Source organism: Pteropus vampyrus, unplaced genomic scaffold, assembly GCF_000151845.1.
Source record: "Pteropus vampyrus isolate Shadow unplaced genomic scaffold, Pvam_2.0 Scaffold261, whole genome shotgun sequence".
Taxonomy (NCBI): Eukaryota; Metazoa; Chordata; class Mammalia; order Chiroptera; family Pteropodidae; genus Pteropus; species Pteropus vampyrus.
This window is the reverse complement of record NW_011889042.1, coordinates 1,744,238-1,765,622: the sequence shown is the minus strand read 5'-3', so window position 1 is coordinate 1,765,622 and position 21,385 is coordinate 1,744,238. Positions and strand designations below refer to the sequence as shown.

Genomic DNA, 21,385 nt, shown 5'->3' with positions numbered 1-21,385 from the left:
AATCTGGGATTTGGTCTGGCTTTTTTTTAATATATAAAAAAGATAATGTTTAATTTCCTTTTACTTACCTATTATCAACAGTGTCATTTAGTGATTTTTAAACAACTTAAAGCAATATCTTTTAAATCTTTTTTTGCAGATTGTGGATGTCTTTATGGAGTATAATCTAATTCAACAGTGTACTGCATTCTTGCTTGATGCCTTGAAGAATAATCGCCCATCCGAAGGTCCCTTACAGACACGGTTGCTTGAGATGAACCTTATGCATGCACCTCAAGTATGTATTTTCATGCTTTTGAGGCATGTTTCCAAAACTGTTTTAGTATTTACTCAGAGCTTCTTAGATTAAGTTATTCGAAGCTGCCGAGATAGCTATTCTTCATTGAAGAAAATTTAGCTGACATTCCTTTGTACGTCTTCTCCTTTATCAATTCACTGTTGAATCTTAATATGTAATCTAGATATAGAATTACTGATATAAATGGGCTGATAAAATAAACTCATCCTGTGTGTGATTTTTATAGGTTGCAGATGCTATTCTAGGGAATCAGATGTTTACGCATTATGACCGGGCTCATATTGCTCAACTGTGTGAAAAGGCTGGCCTACTGCAGCGTGCATTAGAACACTTCACTGACTTATATGATATAAAGCGTGCAGTTGTTCACACCCATCTTCTTAACCCCGAGGTATTCCAATTTCTTATCTAATAGATGGTGTTAGTTATGATTAATTGATACACTGAAAATGTGTTTGTGATACTGAATGAGTAATTTTATACCACCATTAGGTTTGGTGTTATTTCATTTATTTATTTGCTTATATTTTAATTTTGTTCTCTAGTGGTTAGTGAATTACTTTGGGTCCTTATCAGTAGAAGACTCCCTAGAATGCCTCAGGGCCATGCTGTCTGCCAATATTCGTCAGAATCTGCAGATCTGTGTTCAGGTGGCTTCTAAGTATCACGAACAACTGTCAACGCAGTCTCTGATTGAACTTTTTGAATCTTTCAAGAGTTTTGAAGGTAATTAGGAGTTTCTGAATTGTTTTTAATTAAGATAGACAAGAGAGATGGTAGTATGATAGCAGGCTATTGGAAATTTTTTCTACTAGTTTAATTTTATGGGGCAGTTTAAATATTATGCAATAAATGTTGTCAGACATCTTTTATGTCAGAGTCTAGGGATGTGCAGTGAACAAGACTGCTTGAATATTTTATAGGTGAAATAAAGGCAGAATTTTAAGATGTAAATATGTTTAGTAGCTTTGTCATAATCATATAAGATGAAAATACTAGTGATCAAGTATAATAAAATTTCATGCTTATGTTGTCTGACTCTTATAATGGCAGGTGTTTTTAACCAAGGACATTTTGTGACTTGTCACACTATACAGCAGGTTTTCTCAGCCTCAACATTACAGACATTTTAGGATGGATAATTTTCTTGGTGGTGGTGGGGTTGTGTGTATGCAGGATGTTTAGCAGCATCCCTTGCTTCTACCCACTAGATGCCAGTGGCATCAGCGCCACCAGCTGTAACTACAAAACATGTTTCCAGACATTGCCAGATGTCTCCTGGGAATAAAATCACCCGGAGTTGAGAACCACTGCTATACTGAATACTAACGTAATCACTGTTGGTTGACTCTTAGGTTCAGTAGCTAAACTTCTGGTCCTCAATTACTTATTCTTCTCTCTTTTTGTAGTATTGCTTTAGATAGAAGGAATAAGATTTCTACTAATTTTCTTAATGTTCTTAGTTTCTGTATGTTATTTTAACAATGCACTAAATTTATGCTATTCAGTACAGTAGCCATAGCCACAAGAAGAATGTAAATTTAAAATAATTAAAATTCAATACAATTAAAATTTAGTTCTTCAGTTACACTAGCCACATTTCAAGTGCTTGATAACCACATGTGGATATAGAACATTTTTATCATTGTAGAAAGTTCTATTGGACAGCACTGCGTTAAATTCTTTTTTCAAACTACTTTTGTACATTTCCCATTAACTATATATGGAAAAACAACTGCTATAAGGGACTTCATTTAAAATTTCTCATATGGAATATGGTGAAATAATTAGCTTTGGTATTAAATAGCTGCCTCTTATTTCTCAACTACTAAAAAGTACTAGATTGAATTTTCTGTTTTATAGAGAGTAAAGTTCAAATCCATTTATTGAACTGATTACTGGATTAATTAGTATTCTTATTGAGCTTTTTGAGTAACTAGTTTTTATTTGGGAGTACTCAGTATAACTCTTTTTTCATTTGAGGTATAATTGACATAACAGTGTTTTTTAATTGCTTAAATATTGTTCATTTCTGTCATTCTGAAAAGTGCACCTGTACCTACTTTCAATTATTTGTTCCTTTAAGGTCTCTTTTATTTTCTGGGATCCATTGTTAACTTTAGTCAGGACCCGGATGTGCACTTTAAATATATTCAGGCAGCTTGCAAGACTGGGCAGATCAAAGAAGTAGAAAGAATCTGCAGAGAAAGCAACTGCTACGACCCCGAGCGAGTCAAGAATTTTCTCAAGGTAGGTGATTTCGAGTGATGTGTCTTCTGGTCAGGCTGAAGGCCAGCACTTCTGCAAGAGTTTGCTTAGCTTAAAAAACTTTTCCCCTAAATGTGAATTCTTAGCATTCTCAAATTGTGTGCTGAACTATTTCTTCCAAATTTAATATTCTGTGGTTTGCTCTGAAATAGGGAAGGAAATTAGTGAGTAATACTTCAGAATGGCCATCTGTTTAAAAGAAGGAAAAAAAAATAGCAGTATCTCAAAGAAATTTTCTTTCTTTCACTTTAAATTTTGGAGAAAAAATTTGAAAAGTGTTTTTAGCCTCAGTGTCATTTTAGAATATCATTTAGGCTCCTTTTGAATATTAAGATCAGCTTGTCCTCAATGTCATTTTAAGTAGCCTCTGTTGTATGCAAAGGGTTCTGTTTTCTAAAGGACATAGGTTTATCTCTGTCATTAAATTAGCCTGACTCTAAAAACTAAATATTAATCATGTATAATTAATTAATTGAAGGTAAGTAAGATCAAATGAAAAAACTCTCAGCTTTATGAGATTAATTTAGTTATAGAGAAGTAAGAATTGCCTGTGCTGGAGTAAAAGGTAATGGTTGAAAGATTTTTAGCTCTTTAAAATATCCTAAGGGCAGTTAATTTTGTTTAATGTTTAATTTTAGCTTTATTCTCATACCTGCTAGTTACTTTGTGAGGAGAAGAAAGCTTTAAAGTTGGCAGTTGTATATAAAAATCATGAAAACTATAGAACATACAGTTTTATCACCCAAATATATATTTTACATTTATATTATATATAGGAAATTATTCTAGAGACTGAATATAAAGTTCTTAAACATTTTTTTTTTTTTTTTTTGTCTTCTGGAAGAATTTTAAATTGAAACTAAAACCAAAATGTTTATTATATAATTCAGTAGAAAAAACAGGCTTTCCCTATTCTACACTGTTATCATTTTTAGGTAATCTGTAGTTGTAATAATAGCTGATCGTTATTTTGAAGACACTACCTGGGCTTTAGATTAAATAGCTAAACCTTTAGGGGTTTCAGTGTTATGAGGTAGTCAGAGTGCGTAAGTTGCTTTGTATTTTAGATTAAAAGATAAACTTTCCCCAAAAGTACAGCTTTATATTGTCCTGGCCATTACAAATATTCTGAGAGGCCTGGCTAGTATAATTTGTTTGAACCCAAGACTTTCTGGTGTCAAAAAACTCTCCAAATTAGAAAAATTGATGCTTTATGCTTGACTAGTGTACCCCTAACACCAGTTTAGTTCCTGCTTTGAGTATCAGTACTGTTTCCTTTTTTAAAAAACACTTAATAGGTTCTTAAACTGATTTTTTTGTTTTTATTAAGCTCTCAACTTTTATGCTTTAGTTGCAATTTCTTTAGCATTGGGTTTTAATATTTGCATTTTGGTATATATGTAAAGCAGGATTAAATTCATTTCATTATTTTCCTTCAGAATAAGACCCCTGGATTTTACGATGGTGGAGCCTTAGGTTGCTTAGCCCATGAGATAAAATTAGATGAGGATTCTCCCTCCATACTTGTGAATTGAGTGCAAACCTGATGGAGTAGGGCGGGCAGTGGATCTGAATTATGGGCTTTTGGACCAGTCAGACCTGGTTCAAATTCCATTTCTTTCTGTTATTAGTTATTGTTTGTTCATGCAGTATATGTCTACCTGTTACCTCAAGCAAATTAACTAATGTGCCTCAGCCTCCATTTCAACAACCACAAGCAGTGTTATCAAGTACCTGTGTGCCATAGGTATTCGAGTGACAACTGTTGTTAATGAGCTGTGTTGGTGGGCCTTGGAAATAAGGTAGAGTCAGTCTACATGTGAACTCTATCAGGCAAGTTTTGTTTCTTTTTGGTTTCAAGTTATTCCTGACTCCTTGAAGGAATTTTAATTCCAGTCTGAGTTAGAAATAAATCTGGTGTCTAATCTTTAAATAATCTGAGTTAGGAGCTCAATATGAAGAAGCTACTATTGTATCCAGCCTTTCACCCCAGTAGTGAGAATGAACATATTAGACCATTTACTCACTTCCCTTACTGACCTGTAGTATGATAGCAGTAATGCTGAGTATCATCACTATTAATAAACTTCATTTTGGTGGTACTAGTTGTATGATAATTGACTGGTGTTGTATGTAAACCCTATGATAATAAGAAAAATACTTCTGTCTGATCTTGAATGTTCAAGTGCTAATTATATGCTAGCCACTAGGAATACAGAGATTGCTAGAATATTATTTCTCCTTTAAAGTAACCTGTGAGTAGTATGAAATGGTGTCAGTAGCATAATTTGGCTCATGTTCTATCTTTGTGAAGCTATAGCTCTATGTAGGAAGCACGAAACTGTTCTTCAGACTCAATAATCTGCTTATTGCTACCTTTAATCTGATTTTCTGTCATTTTATTCTTTCCTGATTTTTCTTCAGTCACACTGGCCTGCTTGCATTCCTGTAACTCCCCAAATCCTGTCCTGCCCCAGGGCATTTGCTTGGGCCCTTTTTCATTTTCTTCTTAGACCTTCATGATCTGTCTGCATCCTTACGTTCTTTTAGATTTCTGATCAAATGCCATGAGAAAATGTCTCAGATTACCTTATCTAAAATAAAACCTATCCTTATTCCATCATTACCTCCCCCATATCCTGCCCTTTTTTTTTTTTTTTTTAATAATACTTAACACTGTGACTTTCTCTCTTCCCGTTACAATGTAAGTCTCGAGGGAATGCGTACTTTGTTCCTCACTGTATTTCCAGTACATAAGAACAATGTCTGATACATAGGTACTCAGTAAATATTAATTAAATTAATAACTTTATGAAGATCTCTGAATATGTTTATATAAATTTCAATTTTGATCTTAAAACCTTTAACCATAATAGCTAGAGAGTAACCTTTTAGTAAATAATTTAAAATATTAATAGCATTACTCACACGTATGAAACCATGCAAATTTAAGCAATCAAGAAAGTATCCCAGTTTTTGTCTGTTTTCGCTCTTAAATTTTCTTTTGGAATACAATATAGTGTTTTTGCCAACAGAAATTTAAATACCCATTCTTGAGAATAGAATACTTAAGTAATATTAGATTGCTTGCAAGTGTGTGTTCTCCCTCTGAATGATAAAATAAAGTACGTAATATTTTATTTGTATATTAAATAGGATAACAGAGATTAGTGTGTTGATCCACTAACTTTCTGATGTTTATTTTGAAGAAAAAACTTGGCTTATCTTTTGCATAGGTAGATCAGATATTCTTTCTAGTAATGACTGTAGCAGCTGTTTAGTACAGAGTTTCCATGCTGCTAAATAATACTTGCTATAGACTTTCCTTAACGTGAAAAATCTGCAGCTGGACTTCACTTCAGATTTACAGCCGTTTTGATTTTTTATTCAGAATTTCTCATGACTCCCATATTTAGTTTGGCATTCTCTGAACACGTCATGGACTAACCTTTGAATTATTTATAATTGGGTGACTGTTACGCACTAGGCTTAGGTACCATTTTATTCTAACCTTGCAAATAATGTTCCTAGTGGCTGTCATTGGGGAAAATCCTATTCTGCTTAGTTCGTTTTCCTTAGTAGATTATCATAGAGGAATCATTTATTGAGGAATGTTTCATTGTGTATAAATGAATTCCTGATGGAAATTGTTGTTTTTTGTGCTGTACCTTATGTCTGTGGAATGTAACAGGACATGTATCAGGTAAATGCCCAGTACAGGTCTTACCTCTGTCTGTAACATCTCTGTCAGTCTATAAAGTAGGATTGTAGTTTGGTGTTTGTAATGGTAAAAGTAATTGGCAATTTAAAGACGTCTTAAAGTACATTCTTTTTCTTAACCTTTTTCTTAATATAGCAGCATGTGGTGTATTTAATTCATGGCTGTCACCATCATGCTGCTCCTTGTAGGCTTTATTGTAATAGAATATTAGTGGCTGGCCATAGAGATTGGAATTGGGGAGGGATAAAAAATAAGTCTTTAGTTTGAAACAAATGTAAGTCATTTATGCCATCATTTTGACAATGTGACTGTTGGTCTTAAATCCACTCAGTTCAATTGAAGTATTACTATTAATGAAAGTCTCTATGTGTTGATTTTATATCCTGAGTGCCACTAAGGGCTCACAAATATTAATTTGTTACTTTTTTTCGTAAAGGGTTTGTGCGGGAAGGACCTGGTATTTTGCTGTGAATCAAAATATTAATTAGTAAAAATTTCCTGAAACTGGGATGGGCACTCTTCAGCAATTGGGACATTTCTTCCCTTAAGAGAAGAGCCAAGTTAATGCGAGCCTCTCCCACCAGTGTAAAACAGATTCTCATGTTTTACGTAGATTTGATACCTCACAGAAGGAGAAAATGAAGGTTTCCTTTTGTCCTCTTTTCAGGAAGCAAAGCTCACAGATCAGTTACCACTCATCATTGTGTGTGATCGATTCGACTTTGTCCATGATTTGGTGCTTTACTTATATAGAAATAATCTTCAAAAGTATATAGAGATATATGTACAGAAGGTAAGTAATATATAGATAACTTATAAATTAAACCTTATTGTAGATTTTACTTCTCACATCTATAAATCTTCATCCTTTTGAAACTCTGTGACCAATACTACAGTGGCTTTCAACATTGTTTTCCACCAGAATCCTTTCTTTGATTAAACTTTTGCATGAATGCCAAGTACGTAAAACAGAACAGAACTGCTATAGTTGGAAAAGTTGGGTGGCCTATACCCTTCTTAATTGATAGCCCCTGAGGTATCCATGTAGACGCCATATAGACTCCAAAGCACAGTTTTAAAAACCATCTTAAATATAGATAGTAAAAACTGTACCTTCCATCTCCAGAAATAAAAGACAGTTTTGCTGTAATGGAGACCTTTTTATTAAACAGCCTTCCATAATCATTCTGTGACTTTAGCTTCTTTGGACTTAACTTATCCTTTGGAGCAATGCTGAGACTGAGCTTGAAAGATGGAGATATTTTTTTTTTTAAAACTCTTTTTTATTTTGCTTATTAATACAATAATGACATTCTTCTATTTTTTTTAACCTTAGGTGAATCCAAGTCGACTTCCAGTGGTTATTGGAGGATTGCTTGATGTTGATTGTTCTGAAGATGTCATTAAAAACTTGATTCTTGTTGTAAGAGGTCAATTCTCTACTGATGAGCTTGTTGCTGAGGTTGAAAAAAGAAACAGGTGTAGTACCATTTTTAACCTTCATAACTGGGATAAATTAGTAGTCTCTCTAAGCATAGCAATGGATGAAAATATAACCTTAACCTGTCAGTTGCCTAAAGACGACTGAGGAATAAATGGACCATAATCTCTGGAAATACCTAATTTAGAAGTGATAAGCTCGTTATAATACTAGAAAAAAATTGTTTTCTGGACCATTACAGCTGTCATATAGAAAATCTGTTAACCTGGTGATCACTTTTTTTTGCATATGTGTAATTAAGCTAATGGGTCGACTGTGTATTTTTTCAATGTAAACTATATAAAAGCCTCCTATTAGGTATGATACCCCTATATTTAATAACTGATTGATAAATTATTCTCAAGCATAATGAGAGAAAAGAGTTCCCTGTGGAACCCTGTGTTAAATTGATTTTTTTATTTGAACCTTAATATGATAATATGAATTATGAATTTTCAGTAGAAGAGAATATAATAATGTAAGTGCTTCTAATACTTATACAATGAAGTCTTGTTTTAGCTGAGACATTTTGATGAACTAGTGTTTAGAAAATGTTGATGTAATTAATGAGGTTTGTGGGTTGGTATAACAGTGGGAAACTATTCTAGCTGTGAAAAGATATCAAGAATGCTTATGGGGTTTAATTTTAACCTGAGCTGGTATATTTTATAGTCATAAAATTTGTATTTGAATGTTTCAAACATGGAGAAATTCTACATTTAAGGACAATGGAGATACAATACTGATTTTAAAAGTTTGAGCCTAGTTTGAAGTGATTGTGGATCATAACAATTTAACATTTAGAGAAGTTTCAGTTGAGTCTTGTTAAGTCTGGTGGCTGAAAACAATCTTGTTTGTTGTATATTCCAAGCAAAGAGCCAGGTAGTTACAGTTAGACAATTTGGTCATTAAGTGACAAATTATATTGTGATAAATTAGATTCACATCTAAGTCACTAGATATGCCTTTCTTTGTTCACTTAACATGGAACGTCTGCTTGGGTTGCACATGTTTATAAGAGCTTGATTTTTGCCTTTATTAATAAAAAAAGTTAACTGTCTTTACCCTAATGGGAACGTGTTCATAATAACTATATGAATTTGATGGCCAAAATAATGCCCTACTGCTCTTTCTCTGGGTGCTTTTGATATTTAAACCATGGTAAAAAAAAGTGTTGGTTATCAGGACCATTGAAACACAAACTATAGCTTAGTGAAATCATGACCCTTGATAGATTGATCATATGACTGCTAGAATTATTAAACCCAGAGCTTCTAAAGCTACCCGATTTTGTTCCTAGTTCCAGTGTGCATTTAGAGTACTGCCTCCTTTGGCTGTAAGTAACATTGTATGTTAACTATTAAAATAGAAAGGAACCTCAGATAATCTGGCCTATTTTCTCTCCAGCCTACTCCCAAACAAAATTTATCTAAAGTCTAGATATTTCGTTCAGTGTAAAGAACAGTCTATGAATCTGTAATCTCTTAGATCTGATCTAGATATGTAGCGATAGGTCTGGGAGGGTTATAAAGATAATCTTATATACTTTCTGTGTAATTTTGGGCATATCATTTAACCATCTCTGAGTCTTAATTTCCCAGTTTGCAGTAGGATTGTTGAGAATTCAAAATAATGTATGGGGAAGCACATTATAGACCAAAAAGTACTTAGTAGTCAGCATGTCAAGAGTTTGTTATTTATCATACAGTATATGTGTGCATGTTTTTGTTTTTTGTTTGTTTTCTCGTTTATTTTTTTTACTAGATTGAAACTGCTTCTACCTTGGCTAGAAGCCAGAATTCATGAGGGCTGTGAGGAGCCTGCTACCCACAATGCATTAGCCAAAATCTACATAGACAGTAATAACAACCCAGAGAGATTTCTTCGTGAAAATCCTTATTATGACAGTCGTGTTGTTGGAAAGTATTGTGAGAAGAGAGATCCACATCTGGCCTGTGTTGCTTATGAACGTGGCCAGTGCGATCTGGAACTTATTAATGTGAGTACCGCTAGCTGAAGGTATAGAGAGGAGGCTGCATTTTAAAAACTCTGTTACATAATGTTAGATTAGTGAATTTTGAGAATTTCAGAGTGATTTTAGTTAATATAGAACATTTTTAGAAGACACATGCTTTTAAAAAATTTTTATTGTGAATTTAAAGTGGCCAGAATAGTAGATCAAGTCTATATTCACCTATTAACATTTTAACCCCACTAATTTTATCACTTGTGTTATCATACGCTCTCACACATACACACCATGCATACATTTTTTAAACATACGAAAAGTTGCATACATCCTGGCTTTGTACCTCTTCACTGTGTATTTCCTAAGAATAAGAATATTCTCTTTCATGACCACGTTATAGATACCAACTTCAATTTGACACTAACAGAAAACTTCTTAAAATTTATTTTATTCTAATTTTGTCAGTTGACTGCATAATGTCTCATAGCAATTTTCCCCTCTATTCAAGGATTACATATTGCATACAGTTGTCATATCTCTTTATTCTCTTTTAACATGAAACAGTTCTTCAGCCTTTCTTTGTTTTGATACTGACATCATTGTAAAAATAGTCTTTTTTCTGTTTGGAACTTTTTTTTTTATCGCAGTGAAATTCATATAGTATAACATTAACCATTTGAAAGTGAACAATTTCAGTGGCAGTACATTCACTGTATTGTGTAACCACCACATCCATCTAGTTTGAAGTTTTCATCATCACATAATGAAGCCAGATACTCATTAAGCAGTTGCCCCACATTCCTCCCTCCTTCTATCCCCTGACAGGTTGTAGCCCCTTCCGTCTCTCTGGATTTACCTATTCTGTATATTTCATATAAGTACAAAGTCTCCTGTTAAAAAGAGGATGTTCTTCATTTTGAATTAGAGTCTCTAAGTTCCTTCTGATTAGATTTAGATTATACATTTCCATCCAGAATATTGTTTCAGTGATATTTTGTCTTTCTCATGCCATTATATGCAGAAGCACCTGACATCCTTTTGCCCCTGATTTGTGGAGCTACTTTTTATCAATTTCTTTATTGTATAATTATTGTATTTCCTCTTGCAGATAGTAGTCAGCAAGGAGACACTTAAAATCATGCAAATATTCTGTCTCTGTATCTCCCCTCCCCTACAAATTTAGAATCTGTTGATTCTTCTTAAACCATTCTTAATGTGTTAGTTGCAGAATGAGTTTTCCAAATCTAGCCCTTTCTCCATATTGATTATTCAGCACTCACGTATTCATGCACTCATGAATTACTGTTTTATTCACTCTGTTGTTTTGATGCTCAAATTGTCCCAGTTTGGGCTGAAAGAACCCCTTCAGACTGCCTCCGGGGCTGTGTGTCGTGGTCTCATTATTCTTTGAGCACTTTCTGATTTTTTGGCATAACAAGTTACACCATGGCCTTACACCCTCCCAGACCTGGAATCCTCCATTTTTCCAGGGAATTCTGATCCCTTTTAGTGGGGAATGTCAGTAAAAACTCACATCTGGGTTATTAGGTCTATTTCCTTCTTGGATCTTTCAGTAGTCAAAAATATGTGCATCTGTGTACATACATCCATTCATATGCACATGAGCATATGTATGCATGTACACATGGGAAAATAAACACAAGAATAGCTAATAAAACACTGTAAAGGAAGCTTTGAAGGTAGGGTAGTCCTAACCGATAGTAAAGCACATTGCAAAGCCTCCATAATGAAAACATGTAGTACTGGTGCATGATTAGGCAGACCAATAGAGTAGAATATGAAGTCCAAATATAGATCCAACATCAGGGTGGTTTTTGAAAGACTCTAGAAATTAATAACTATGTTTTTTTCTGTCAATTGAATTTTAATAAAAACTTGGTTGTGACCTATCAAGATTATATGTAAAAATAGTGGATTTTTCCCCCTTGTCTAACAACAAACACGGTTTAAATGATAGGAAATAACCTTTAAAAGTAAAGTTAGTTATAAAAAGTCTTCACTTCTCACCTTGAAATTAATCTTTAATATCTCATTTAGGTTTGCAATGAGAATTCCCTCTTCAAAAGTCTTTCCCGCTATCTGGTACGCCGAAAGGATCCAGAATTGTGGGGTAGTGTGCTGCTGGAAAGCAATCCTTACAGGAGACCGCTAATTGACCAGGTAAAATTGGCAAATATGTTTAAGGCTTATCTTTTTACGTATAAATAAAACCTTTTCCTCGTTGTATACCCAAATATACTGAAATGGATCATATTTAACTGAGAGAAGGCAGTAAAAAGTAGAAAATTTAAAAAATAATAATTATAAAAATATGTCATAAATGTTAACAGAAATAAAATACATCCCTAAAGAGATTGTTTAATTGCATAAAACTCTCTCAATCATAGTTAAAAGGAAAACATCAAGTTAAAAATTCAATAAAATGAGTAAGAATTGATTGTAAACATTCAGGACAATGATAAGTTAGCCAAAGATAAGAATTGATCATAGAAGTGACTGAATTGATTGGAAACATTCAGGACAATGGTAAGTTAGCCGAAGATAAGAATTGATCAGAGAAAATACACAAGACCAAGGGGGGGTATATGTTAAATCTCCTTAGTAAATATAAAACTGTGAAAAGAGATGTGTGCTTATAACTATATTACATTGAAAACATTTTTAAAACCCTAAAAATTGAAGGTGGTTATAATTGTTCTTAAATTCTTCTTGTAGTTTTATAAATGTGGAAGAAAATAAATGCTATTAATTTTTCGTTCCTCTTCTAGGAGGCATTTCTAAGGAAAATTTTCAAGTAGATAAAAAGCTTTCTGGAAAAAATATTGCAGCATCTGGGAATCATGCAAATAGCCAAAAGCAGAGGAATAACTGAGTATATAATGCTATATCTATGCAGCCCTTAAACTGATAATGAGGAGTAGTTATGTTGGATAATGTTTTAATCAGGGAAAAGATAGAAATTACATAATTAGGATAATTTTCAAGAAAATGGATATACATGACTATACAAAATGCTTTGTTTAAGTGATATTTTGTCTTTCTCGTGCTAGTATATTCAGAAGCTTTGGGTGGTAAATTTAAAGGTTAATTTTCCTCCCTTAATTCTTTTCTACCTATTTGAAATTTTCTACTGAGAGGCCGTAACTTATTAGATAATATCTTCAGAATCACCTTGATAATCAGTCCTTACTTGCTATATATCCTCTGTAGGTTGTACAGACAGCCTTGTCTGAGACTCAAGACCCTGAAGAAGTGTCAGTAACTGTCAAGGCTTTTATGACTGCAGACCTTCCCAATGAACTCATTGAACTGCTGGAGAAAATTGTCCTTGATAACTCTGTATTCAGTGAACACAGGTATGCCATGCAAGGGATCCATTGGCTGTTTATATTCAGTCTTTAATTATGGCCTTTCAGTTTGGGGAAGGAACAAAGATTGGAGAATGGCATCCGAATTCTCTCTTAATACTCTCCTCTTCTCACTCTACCTCCTGAGACAAAAACCTCTTTATAGCTGCAGTGTTTATTCATTATGACTTAGGAGCTTTTAAAATATTTCATTCAAATCTTTCTTTCTTAAAGGAATCTGCAGAACCTCCTCATCCTTACTGCAATCAAGGCTGACCGTACACGTGTTATGGAATATATTAACCGCCTGGATAATTATGATGCCCCGGATATTGCCAATATCGCCATCAGCAATGAGTTGTTTGAAGAAGCATTTGCCATTTTCCGGAAATTTGATGTCAATACTTCAGCGGTGCAGGTAAATAAATCTTGAGATTACCCAAGTTAATTTACTAAATAGAATGACTTCTCTTGAGTCAGTATACGCATTGTCCTGTGAGGGTGGGCATATCTGATTGCTGTGGCAATAGAAGAGCAATGAAATCCTAACTGTTTAAGTGTAATTTCTGTGTGGTAAGATTCATTTTACTGTAACACTATTTCTAAAATTGGTGCCTAGGTCTTAATTGAACATATTGGAAACTTGGATCGGGCATATGAGTTTGCTGAACGCTGCAATGAACCTGCAGTCTGGAGTCAGCTTGCAAAAGCCCAGCTGCAGAAAGGAATGGTGAAAGAAGCCATTGATTCTTATATCAAAGCAGATGATCCTTCGTCCTACATGGAAGTTGTGCAGGCTGCCAATACTAGTGGTACGACATCTTTTATGTGTTTGTGACCTCAGAAAATGTACCTAAGCTATGATTAAGCTAAGCATTAGGATATCTGAGTATTCAGAATTATGTAGGAGTTAGATACTGCTAAGCTACTTGTGAAAACATTTAGTCCTCCATCTTAGTCCAGATAAAGAGAAGCTGCATTTTGTGAACTTAACAGGTGCATGGAGAAGATTAATTTTCTATTTTGACATCTGAAAAAATTCTGATTAATCTCTAACCTTACAGCTATAAGGAAAAAGGGAATTCAGCTATTCGTTTGGTCAGTGATAATTCAGAAGCGTAATAGAAGTTTTGCTGTTTTAGATGTATTTCACTGTTTACATTTGTTATTGTCTATTGTGTTTACTTTAAAAGGAAATTAATAGCAATTCTCATTTACTTGGGTGCAAAGATAAATGTTAGGATGTTAGTGTTTGGATTAATTTTTTTCTTTTTCCATACCTAGGAAACTGGGAAGAACTGGTAAAATACTTGCAGATGGCCCGTAAGAAGGCTCGTGAGTCCTATGTGGAGACAGAATTGATATTCGCGCTAGCTAAAACAAACCGCCTTGCAGAGTTAGAAGAGTTCATCAATGGGCCAAATAATGCTCATATCCAACAAGTAGGTTTTCTGTTCAGATTTTTTGAAGAGTGTAAAAATAAATAGTTGAGCAACTTTATTAGATTAGTAGGATCAACATATCACAACTGAAGATTTCCAAGGGAAAAAATCTTATAGGAAAAATATTGTTTCTCAGTATTAAATTGAGTTGTGACTTTGGAAAGAGGATTGAATTTAGGCTAACTGATATTGGATTGTCTTTTTTTCAGGTTGGTGACCGTTGTTATGATGAGAAAATGTACGATGCTGCTAAGTTGTTGTACAATAATGTTTCCAACTTTGGACGCTTGGCATCTACCCTTGTTCACCTGGGTGAATATCAGGCCGCTGTTGATGGAGCTAGGAAAGCTAACAGTACTCGAACATGGAAGGAGGTAATCTAAATACTCGTTTAAGTGAAGAATTAAGATGCTATTTAGCAATGCTTTTGAAACTGATTTGAATTAACCAGCCATTTTTACATTTGAATTTACATAATCACAATTTTTATTGTAGGTCTGCTTTGCCTGCGTAGATGGGAAAGAATTCCGTCTTGCTCAGATGTGTGGGCTTCATATTGTAGTACATGCAGATGAATTGGAGGAACTTATCAACTACTATCAGGTAATGAACAGAGGTCTTTTATATTAATTGAGATCTTATGCCAGAGATATTCTCTAATTTCATATTTCTCTTATTTAGGATCGTGGTTATTTTGAAGAACTGATAACCATGTTGGAAGCAGCATTGGGACTTGAGCGAGCTCATATGGGAATGTTTACCGAATTAGCCATTCTATATTCTAAATTTAAGCCACAGAAAATGAGGGAGCACCTGGAGCTGTTCTGGTCCAGAGTGAATATTCCTAAGGTAACCAGCCTTTAACATTGTGAGGCAACTCTATAGCTAAAACTAATACTTTAAAATATCTTTTTTAAAGCTATTAGCTAGAATTAGAGACTAATGTCTATAGCAATTAAATCTCTTACGCAGGTGCTAAGAGCTGCGGAACAAGCTCATCTTTGGGCAGAATTGGTGTTTTTGTATGACAAATATGAAGAATATGATAATGCCATAACTACCATGATGAATCATCCAACTGATGCATGGAAAGAAGGACAATTCAAAGATATCATTACCAAGGTATGTATCTTCTTCAGAAGATGGAGACTTCAGAAGGAGTAAGCTCATTAGGAAGTAACTCTGACTAGTGTATGAATTTTTTCCCATTTTAGGTTGCCAACGTGGAACTATATTACAAAGCAATACAGTTCTACTTAGAATTCAAGCCTCTGTTGTTAAATGATTTACTGATGGTGCTGTCTCCACGGTTGGATCATACTCGTGCAGTCAATTATTTCAGCAAGGTAATAATTTTTAAAACTTCACAACTTTAAACGAGGATCTAAAACATACTTGGATAACTCTTGTTCATGGAACTTTAACAAAGTACTACAAATAAACAAACTTTTTATTTTAAAGGTCAAACAGCTACCGCTGGTGAAACCATATTTGCGTTCAGTTCAGAACCACAACAACAAATCTGTAAATGAATCACTGAACAACCTCTTTATTACAGAGGAAGATTATCAGGTAAAACCTTTTGGTTCTTGCATATATTCTCAAAACTCAGGTTATGATTGGCTTGTAAAGTTGGTATGCTTTGCAGTAAAAAAGTCCATTACCCCTTAGGATTATAAACGGTAGGTACTTGTGTGCCTAGGTTCTAAATTTAGTGAGGTTTTCAGGATTGATAAATCCGATTTCTAATTAAGTGCCAGTTTGCAGAATTTTGCTTAGATCTTATTTTATTAAAAATATTACAGTTACTTCATCCCTAAATACCTATATTGTAGGTAGGGTTGAAAGTCTTTTATCTCGTACTAATACTAGTCCATAAAACTTAGCTGGTATTAAGTGTATTTATTCACTGCTTTTCTGTTGTTGTTGTTGTTGTTGTTGTTGTTTAATTTTATTATTAGCTTCAAGTATATAGTACATTGGGTAGACATTTACATAGTTTATGAAACTGATTGCTCTTTCTATCCTCTGGCTCTATACCTAGCCATTACATTAATGCTGACTACATTTCCTATGCCATGCTCCTCATCCCTGTGACCATCTGTCAACTAATAATTTATACTTCTTTAACCCTCCACCCCTTTATTCCAGTTCCCAACCTGCCTCCCCTCTGGCTGTCACCAGATTGTCTTCTATATTTGATTCGCTGCTTTTCTTGCCTAATACCATATTAGTATCTATCTTTTGATAAACTTTCTCTTGTGAAGGATTTCACAAAAATAAAATTAGTTAAAATTCAGCTAGTTGCCTTTTTTCCTGCTGTCAGCATGATTTTCTTTTCGGCTCAGATCCCACACCCATCTGTATGAGTGAATATCATGTTGAGTTGTATCAGGAGTTTCCCTAGAACATAAAATCTTTCTCTCCAAATTACAGATCTTCCCAGTTTTATAACCATTTAGTTACTCCTTGATACTGAAAACCTTCAAGAAAATTGCACCTTTAGAAACTTTACAGTGCCTTTGAGGACTTTGTTATATAATTAGATTGAAGAACATTGATACTTGTTCACATTTCAACTTTGTGGTTTAATGCTTGTATCTAAGCTGTCATATTACAATAATGGTTCATTGATCAAGTCACATTATACAAATATATAGTATATTGTTCAAATTATATACAATCAGTTATGTACAGTAAGTCTTGTTGAGCAAGAATGATGGAAATAAACTTTAAAGTGAAACACTGATTTTGCATTTGAATGGCTTTATTTTTTTTTTAAGGCTCTGCGGACATCAATAGATGCTTATGACAACTTTGACAATATCTCGCTTGCTCAGCGTTTGGAAAAACATGAACTCATTGAGTTCAGAAGAATTGCTGCTTACCTCTTCAAAGGCAACAATCGCTGGAAACAGAGTGTAGAGCTGTGCAAGAAAGATAGCCTGTACAAGGTAGATAAAGTTGGCGGGGGCAGGGCTATTAAAACCAATTACTAGATGATCTGTGTTAACCCTAAAATGGCATATTACAAGTGATATATCATGGTAGATTAAAAATGGTATATTATGGTTTATAGAAGTATTAGCTTTGTGAATATGAGAATTACCCTTAAATCCCCATTTGAGATGGTAATCAAGTCAAACTTCTCTTTTTTTAAAAAACAAGAGAATGCTTTACTCTGTCTTTTCTTTTTCTTTCAATCTTAAATGATAAAGCTGGGAGGGTTTTTTTCCCCTGTGGAATTATTTGGTTTATCAGTTCAGTATATTTGAGTTTAATGTTTGACCTTCACCCTTTCTTTCCATTGAATAGGATGCAATGCAGTATGCCTCCGAATCTAAAGATACAGAGTTGGCTGAAGAACTCCTACAGTGGTTTTTGCAGGAAGAAAAACGAGAGTGCTTTGGAGCTTGTCTCTTTACCTGTTATGATCTTTTAAGGCCAGATGTTGTCCTAGAAACTGCCTGGAGGCACAATATCATGGATTTTGCCATGCCCTATTTCATCCAGGTCATGAAGGAATACTTGACAAAGGTAATGGTACCTTTGGGTACATTCTGAACTAATTATCTTTAAGCTGTGTAAAACTCCACGTGCAGACTTGTCGTTTTTGTTTTTTTTTTTCCAATTGTTTTTTCTCTAGTAGAAATAAGTCAATTGATCATAAAATATTCCTGTTCAGAAATTTTTAATATCTGACAAATGACGTTGCATAGGAAAGGGAACTCAAACGTAACTTGTCAGAATGTTTCTCCTCAATGTATTTCTGAGGATGAATAGTATTACTTCTAAATTGTATAGTATTTTTTTTTTAACATTTGATAAATTTTTTTTCAAAATAACATCTTCCTCAAATTAGTTCTTATAACTAAGTTGTCCATAACTTAGTAGTGTAGAGTCCTTTATTTGATTGGTGCTTGACTTTAATGTGTATGCCCTTTTACCCTGGGGAAGCTACATCTGTATTCTTAACATCCTGTTAATCATATTTTGATAGTTTAACCCCTAATTTAAAAATATTAAAGGAGGTTAACAATGAACACATTTCCTAAAAGTGTATTAAACAAGTTTGGAGTATAATCATATGAAATTCACTTATTCATCTTAATGTCCCTTTTTCATGTTAGAATATTTTTTACTTACCCTATCTTCAACAGTTACTAGCTTTTTTGCTGTAGAGCATTTAAAAATAGTCCTAAAGGATTCATTTCATCAAAGCAAAACATGCTTATTAAAATCAGTTTCATATCTGATCTCTTGAGCATGCCTGTTTGAAGGGGTAAAAATAACACACTACTAACAACCCCCAGTATACTGAATATTTTCTTCGGCTACCATCCAATTAGATACTATTGTGTTCAATTATAATTTTTTAAGAATAAACACTTTCTTTGTATAAACTACTTAAAGTTCAGTGTAAGAGAAAAAACAGTTGCGTTGATCTTTGCCATAGATGAGAATAGCTTCTTATGTGTTATGCCAACTTGTGAGACCTGGCTCTAAGCTGCTGTTAACCAAAATGCTGTAAATTTTACTAGCGTTTAAGCTGCTTTCTTTCACACTGACTCTAGCATAAATTCTTCTGCAGTAAGCTCTGAAGTTAAAATATATATTCTAAATTTTGCTTCCAGTATGCCCTTTATTTTCACTTTTCTCATACCTTTTTTAGTGGTTAGATGTTTCTCCCCTAAACTTTTGTTGCTGATTCTACCTTTTTATGCTCAATATGGAATTTGATTTTTTTCTAAGCTGCACCTTCTGAATTCCTTTGCAGGTTGATGCAATAAAGGAAAAGGTGAAAGTTGATTCTTTTCCATCTTTAAGTCTGGAGAACTAAGACTAAGGAATTTGCATGATTTTTTTTCCTTCCTTTTCTACACTGCTGCTGCTGCTTTTTCCCCCCAATAAATTTTCACTAAAGCCTCTGCAAGTCCCTTGAAACATAACTATAATAGAGCTGTAGGACATTAGTAGATGTTTGCTACTAATCGGCTAATAGGCTTTAGGAAGGGCAGGAGGCTAATCAGTAGTTGGTTCACAGTCTCTCTTAAATGTATTATTAAAAACTGAGCATGGTGAGTTTCCATATTCTAAAGTTTCTTTTCCCTGTCAGGGTATCTGGACTGTAATAGGATTTTCTTAATACTCTAAATAAATTTAAGCAGCCTCTGGTTTTATTTTGTGAGCTTGCCTGACAGTTGTTGAATTTATATATGTACTTACATGCCCTAAAAGGCTTCTGGGGTTTTTTGGGTATTGAAGGACTGTGATCCAGTTTCTGATCTCTTGATTCTTACTAATTTTTTGCTGAAAATAGATACAAGAGATACTAGCTGCTTCTGAAGAGACTTTCCTCATGTTTCTCCAGGTGTCCAGTTCTTATGGTGCTAGTCCATTTTCAAGAGGAATCAAAACTTTAAATCGTGAGAGTAGCTTGCTATAATTGTTGCTAAGCAACATGGATTATTTCTGTATGTAATGAAGCAATATTGACTTCTACTACTTTCTATAAAAAGGCATACCTCCTAAGCTGCCTAAAATTTGCTCTCTTATTCATCTGTTGGCTTGTCCAAGTTCAAATTTAGGCACTTTTTGGTTGCTGCTACCTTCATTGGCTTGTCTCCATCCCAATATAAATGAAACCAAGTTTCAGACTTACGTCTGGTGTCAAATTTTAATAAGAAAAGGGTGGAGAGGTAAAGGAGAGTTTGAACAAATTTAAAAGAATTTGGGTGGGGGACAATGCCTTGGAATTATGTCAAACCAAACTGGAGTCACCATTGGAACTTAGGGCAAACCTGAGTAAAATGCATTGTGTGTGAGGCCCTTCAGCAGCTAGTAAGCAAGGCAGTTAGAAAGCGTGTGTGTGAAAAACAGGTAATTGAACTGCAGTGTTATGCATTGTTTCAAATCAAGCATGTACAACAGTCATTGCAATTACATCATACTACTTTTGAAACCCTTAAAGCATTGCTGTGAGCTGTGTGTGTTTCTTGAGAGCCTGTATAGCAAGTCATCTTCAGATCTCACTTCTTGCTTCAGTACTTTTGCCTTTTTTTCATGCACACATACACCAAAATAATTGACTGCATGTTAACTTTTCCTCTGCAGCATATTGCAGTCTTTGTGGAAAAGCCTTTTACATTATAGCGAATTTTCAGTAGTACAGATGGAACTGAACTCAGTGACGTACTTACCTGTAATTTTTCTTTTTAAATCCAAGGATCAGAAACTTTTGTTACAGCTCTTAACAAAAGCTTATGTTCATAAAAGCCTTTGCTGCTTTTCTTTTTTGAGCAATCTAAATTGGGTCAGTAGAAACAAAAATTGGATGATGCTGTGCCAGAGGCTGTCCCATTATATAGAAAAATCAAAATTTTTTGCTTAGCTTGATGTTACTTCGAATTCTTACTCCTCCCCCTTCCCTGCCCCGCCTTGTCCAGCCTGCCTTTGTCTATGCTGGGCATTGTGATATTGCCAGCTCTTCTAAGTCTTACATGTACTTCTGTAATAGGACTTCTGTCTTCAACATCTGACTCAGACATTAACATCTAAACATGTATTCACTTAAGATTCTTTTCCTTGAAAGTCTGGAAATGTATTGTTTGGTGGTGGTTTTTTGTTGTTTTATTTTTCTTGTTCTTAGACGTTATTAATGTACAGTCATCCATGTATTTTTTTGTACAACCTCTATCTAGCTCACTCTTGGATACTGTTTAGGTTAGCAGAACCCCACCTAACTCTTGATGGCACATACTGTGCTTTATATAGCTATAATAATTTTTATTTCAAGTTTAAATGCCAAACAGTGGGTATTTCTCATGGTACTTATACTC

At 34.2% G+C, this 21,385-nt stretch overlaps 1 protein-coding gene across 2 annotated transcripts in view; it reads left to right on the top strand.

Moving 5' to 3' along the window:
- Window positions 1-21,385, top strand: part of CLTC (clathrin heavy chain) — a 63,126-nt gene that overhangs the window by 36,713 nt on the left and 5,028 nt on the right. The window contains exons 11-31 of one of the 2 annotated variants that reach the window (XM_011375055.2): window positions 140-277; window positions 525-689; window positions 844-1,024; window positions 2,385-2,548; window positions 6,955-7,080; window positions 7,624-7,766; window positions 9,532-9,766; window positions 11,795-11,917; window positions 12,968-13,113; window positions 13,339-13,522; window positions 13,724-13,916; window positions 14,389-14,546; window positions 14,756-14,920; window positions 15,042-15,149; window positions 15,228-15,395; window positions 15,519-15,668; window positions 15,761-15,892; window positions 16,008-16,118; window positions 17,330-17,500; window positions 17,862-18,083; window positions 19,324-19,344. In XM_011375055.2, the coding sequence (XP_011373357.1) occupies window positions 140-277; window positions 525-689; window positions 844-1,024; window positions 2,385-2,548; window positions 6,955-7,080; window positions 7,624-7,766; window positions 9,532-9,766; window positions 11,795-11,917; window positions 12,968-13,113; window positions 13,339-13,522; window positions 13,724-13,916; window positions 14,389-14,546; window positions 14,756-14,920; window positions 15,042-15,149; window positions 15,228-15,395; window positions 15,519-15,668; window positions 15,761-15,892; window positions 16,008-16,118; window positions 17,330-17,500; window positions 17,862-18,083; window positions 19,324-19,344 (3,204 nt within the window). The remainder of the gene's footprint in view (window positions 1-139; window positions 278-524; window positions 690-843; window positions 1,025-2,384; window positions 2,549-6,954; window positions 7,081-7,623; window positions 7,767-9,531; window positions 9,767-11,794; window positions 11,918-12,967; window positions 13,114-13,338; window positions 13,523-13,723; window positions 13,917-14,388; window positions 14,547-14,755; window positions 14,921-15,041; window positions 15,150-15,227; window positions 15,396-15,518; window positions 15,669-15,760; window positions 15,893-16,007; window positions 16,119-17,329; window positions 17,501-17,861; window positions 18,084-19,323; window positions 19,345-21,385) is intronic. The other variant, XM_011375056.2, reaches the window with a different exon arrangement.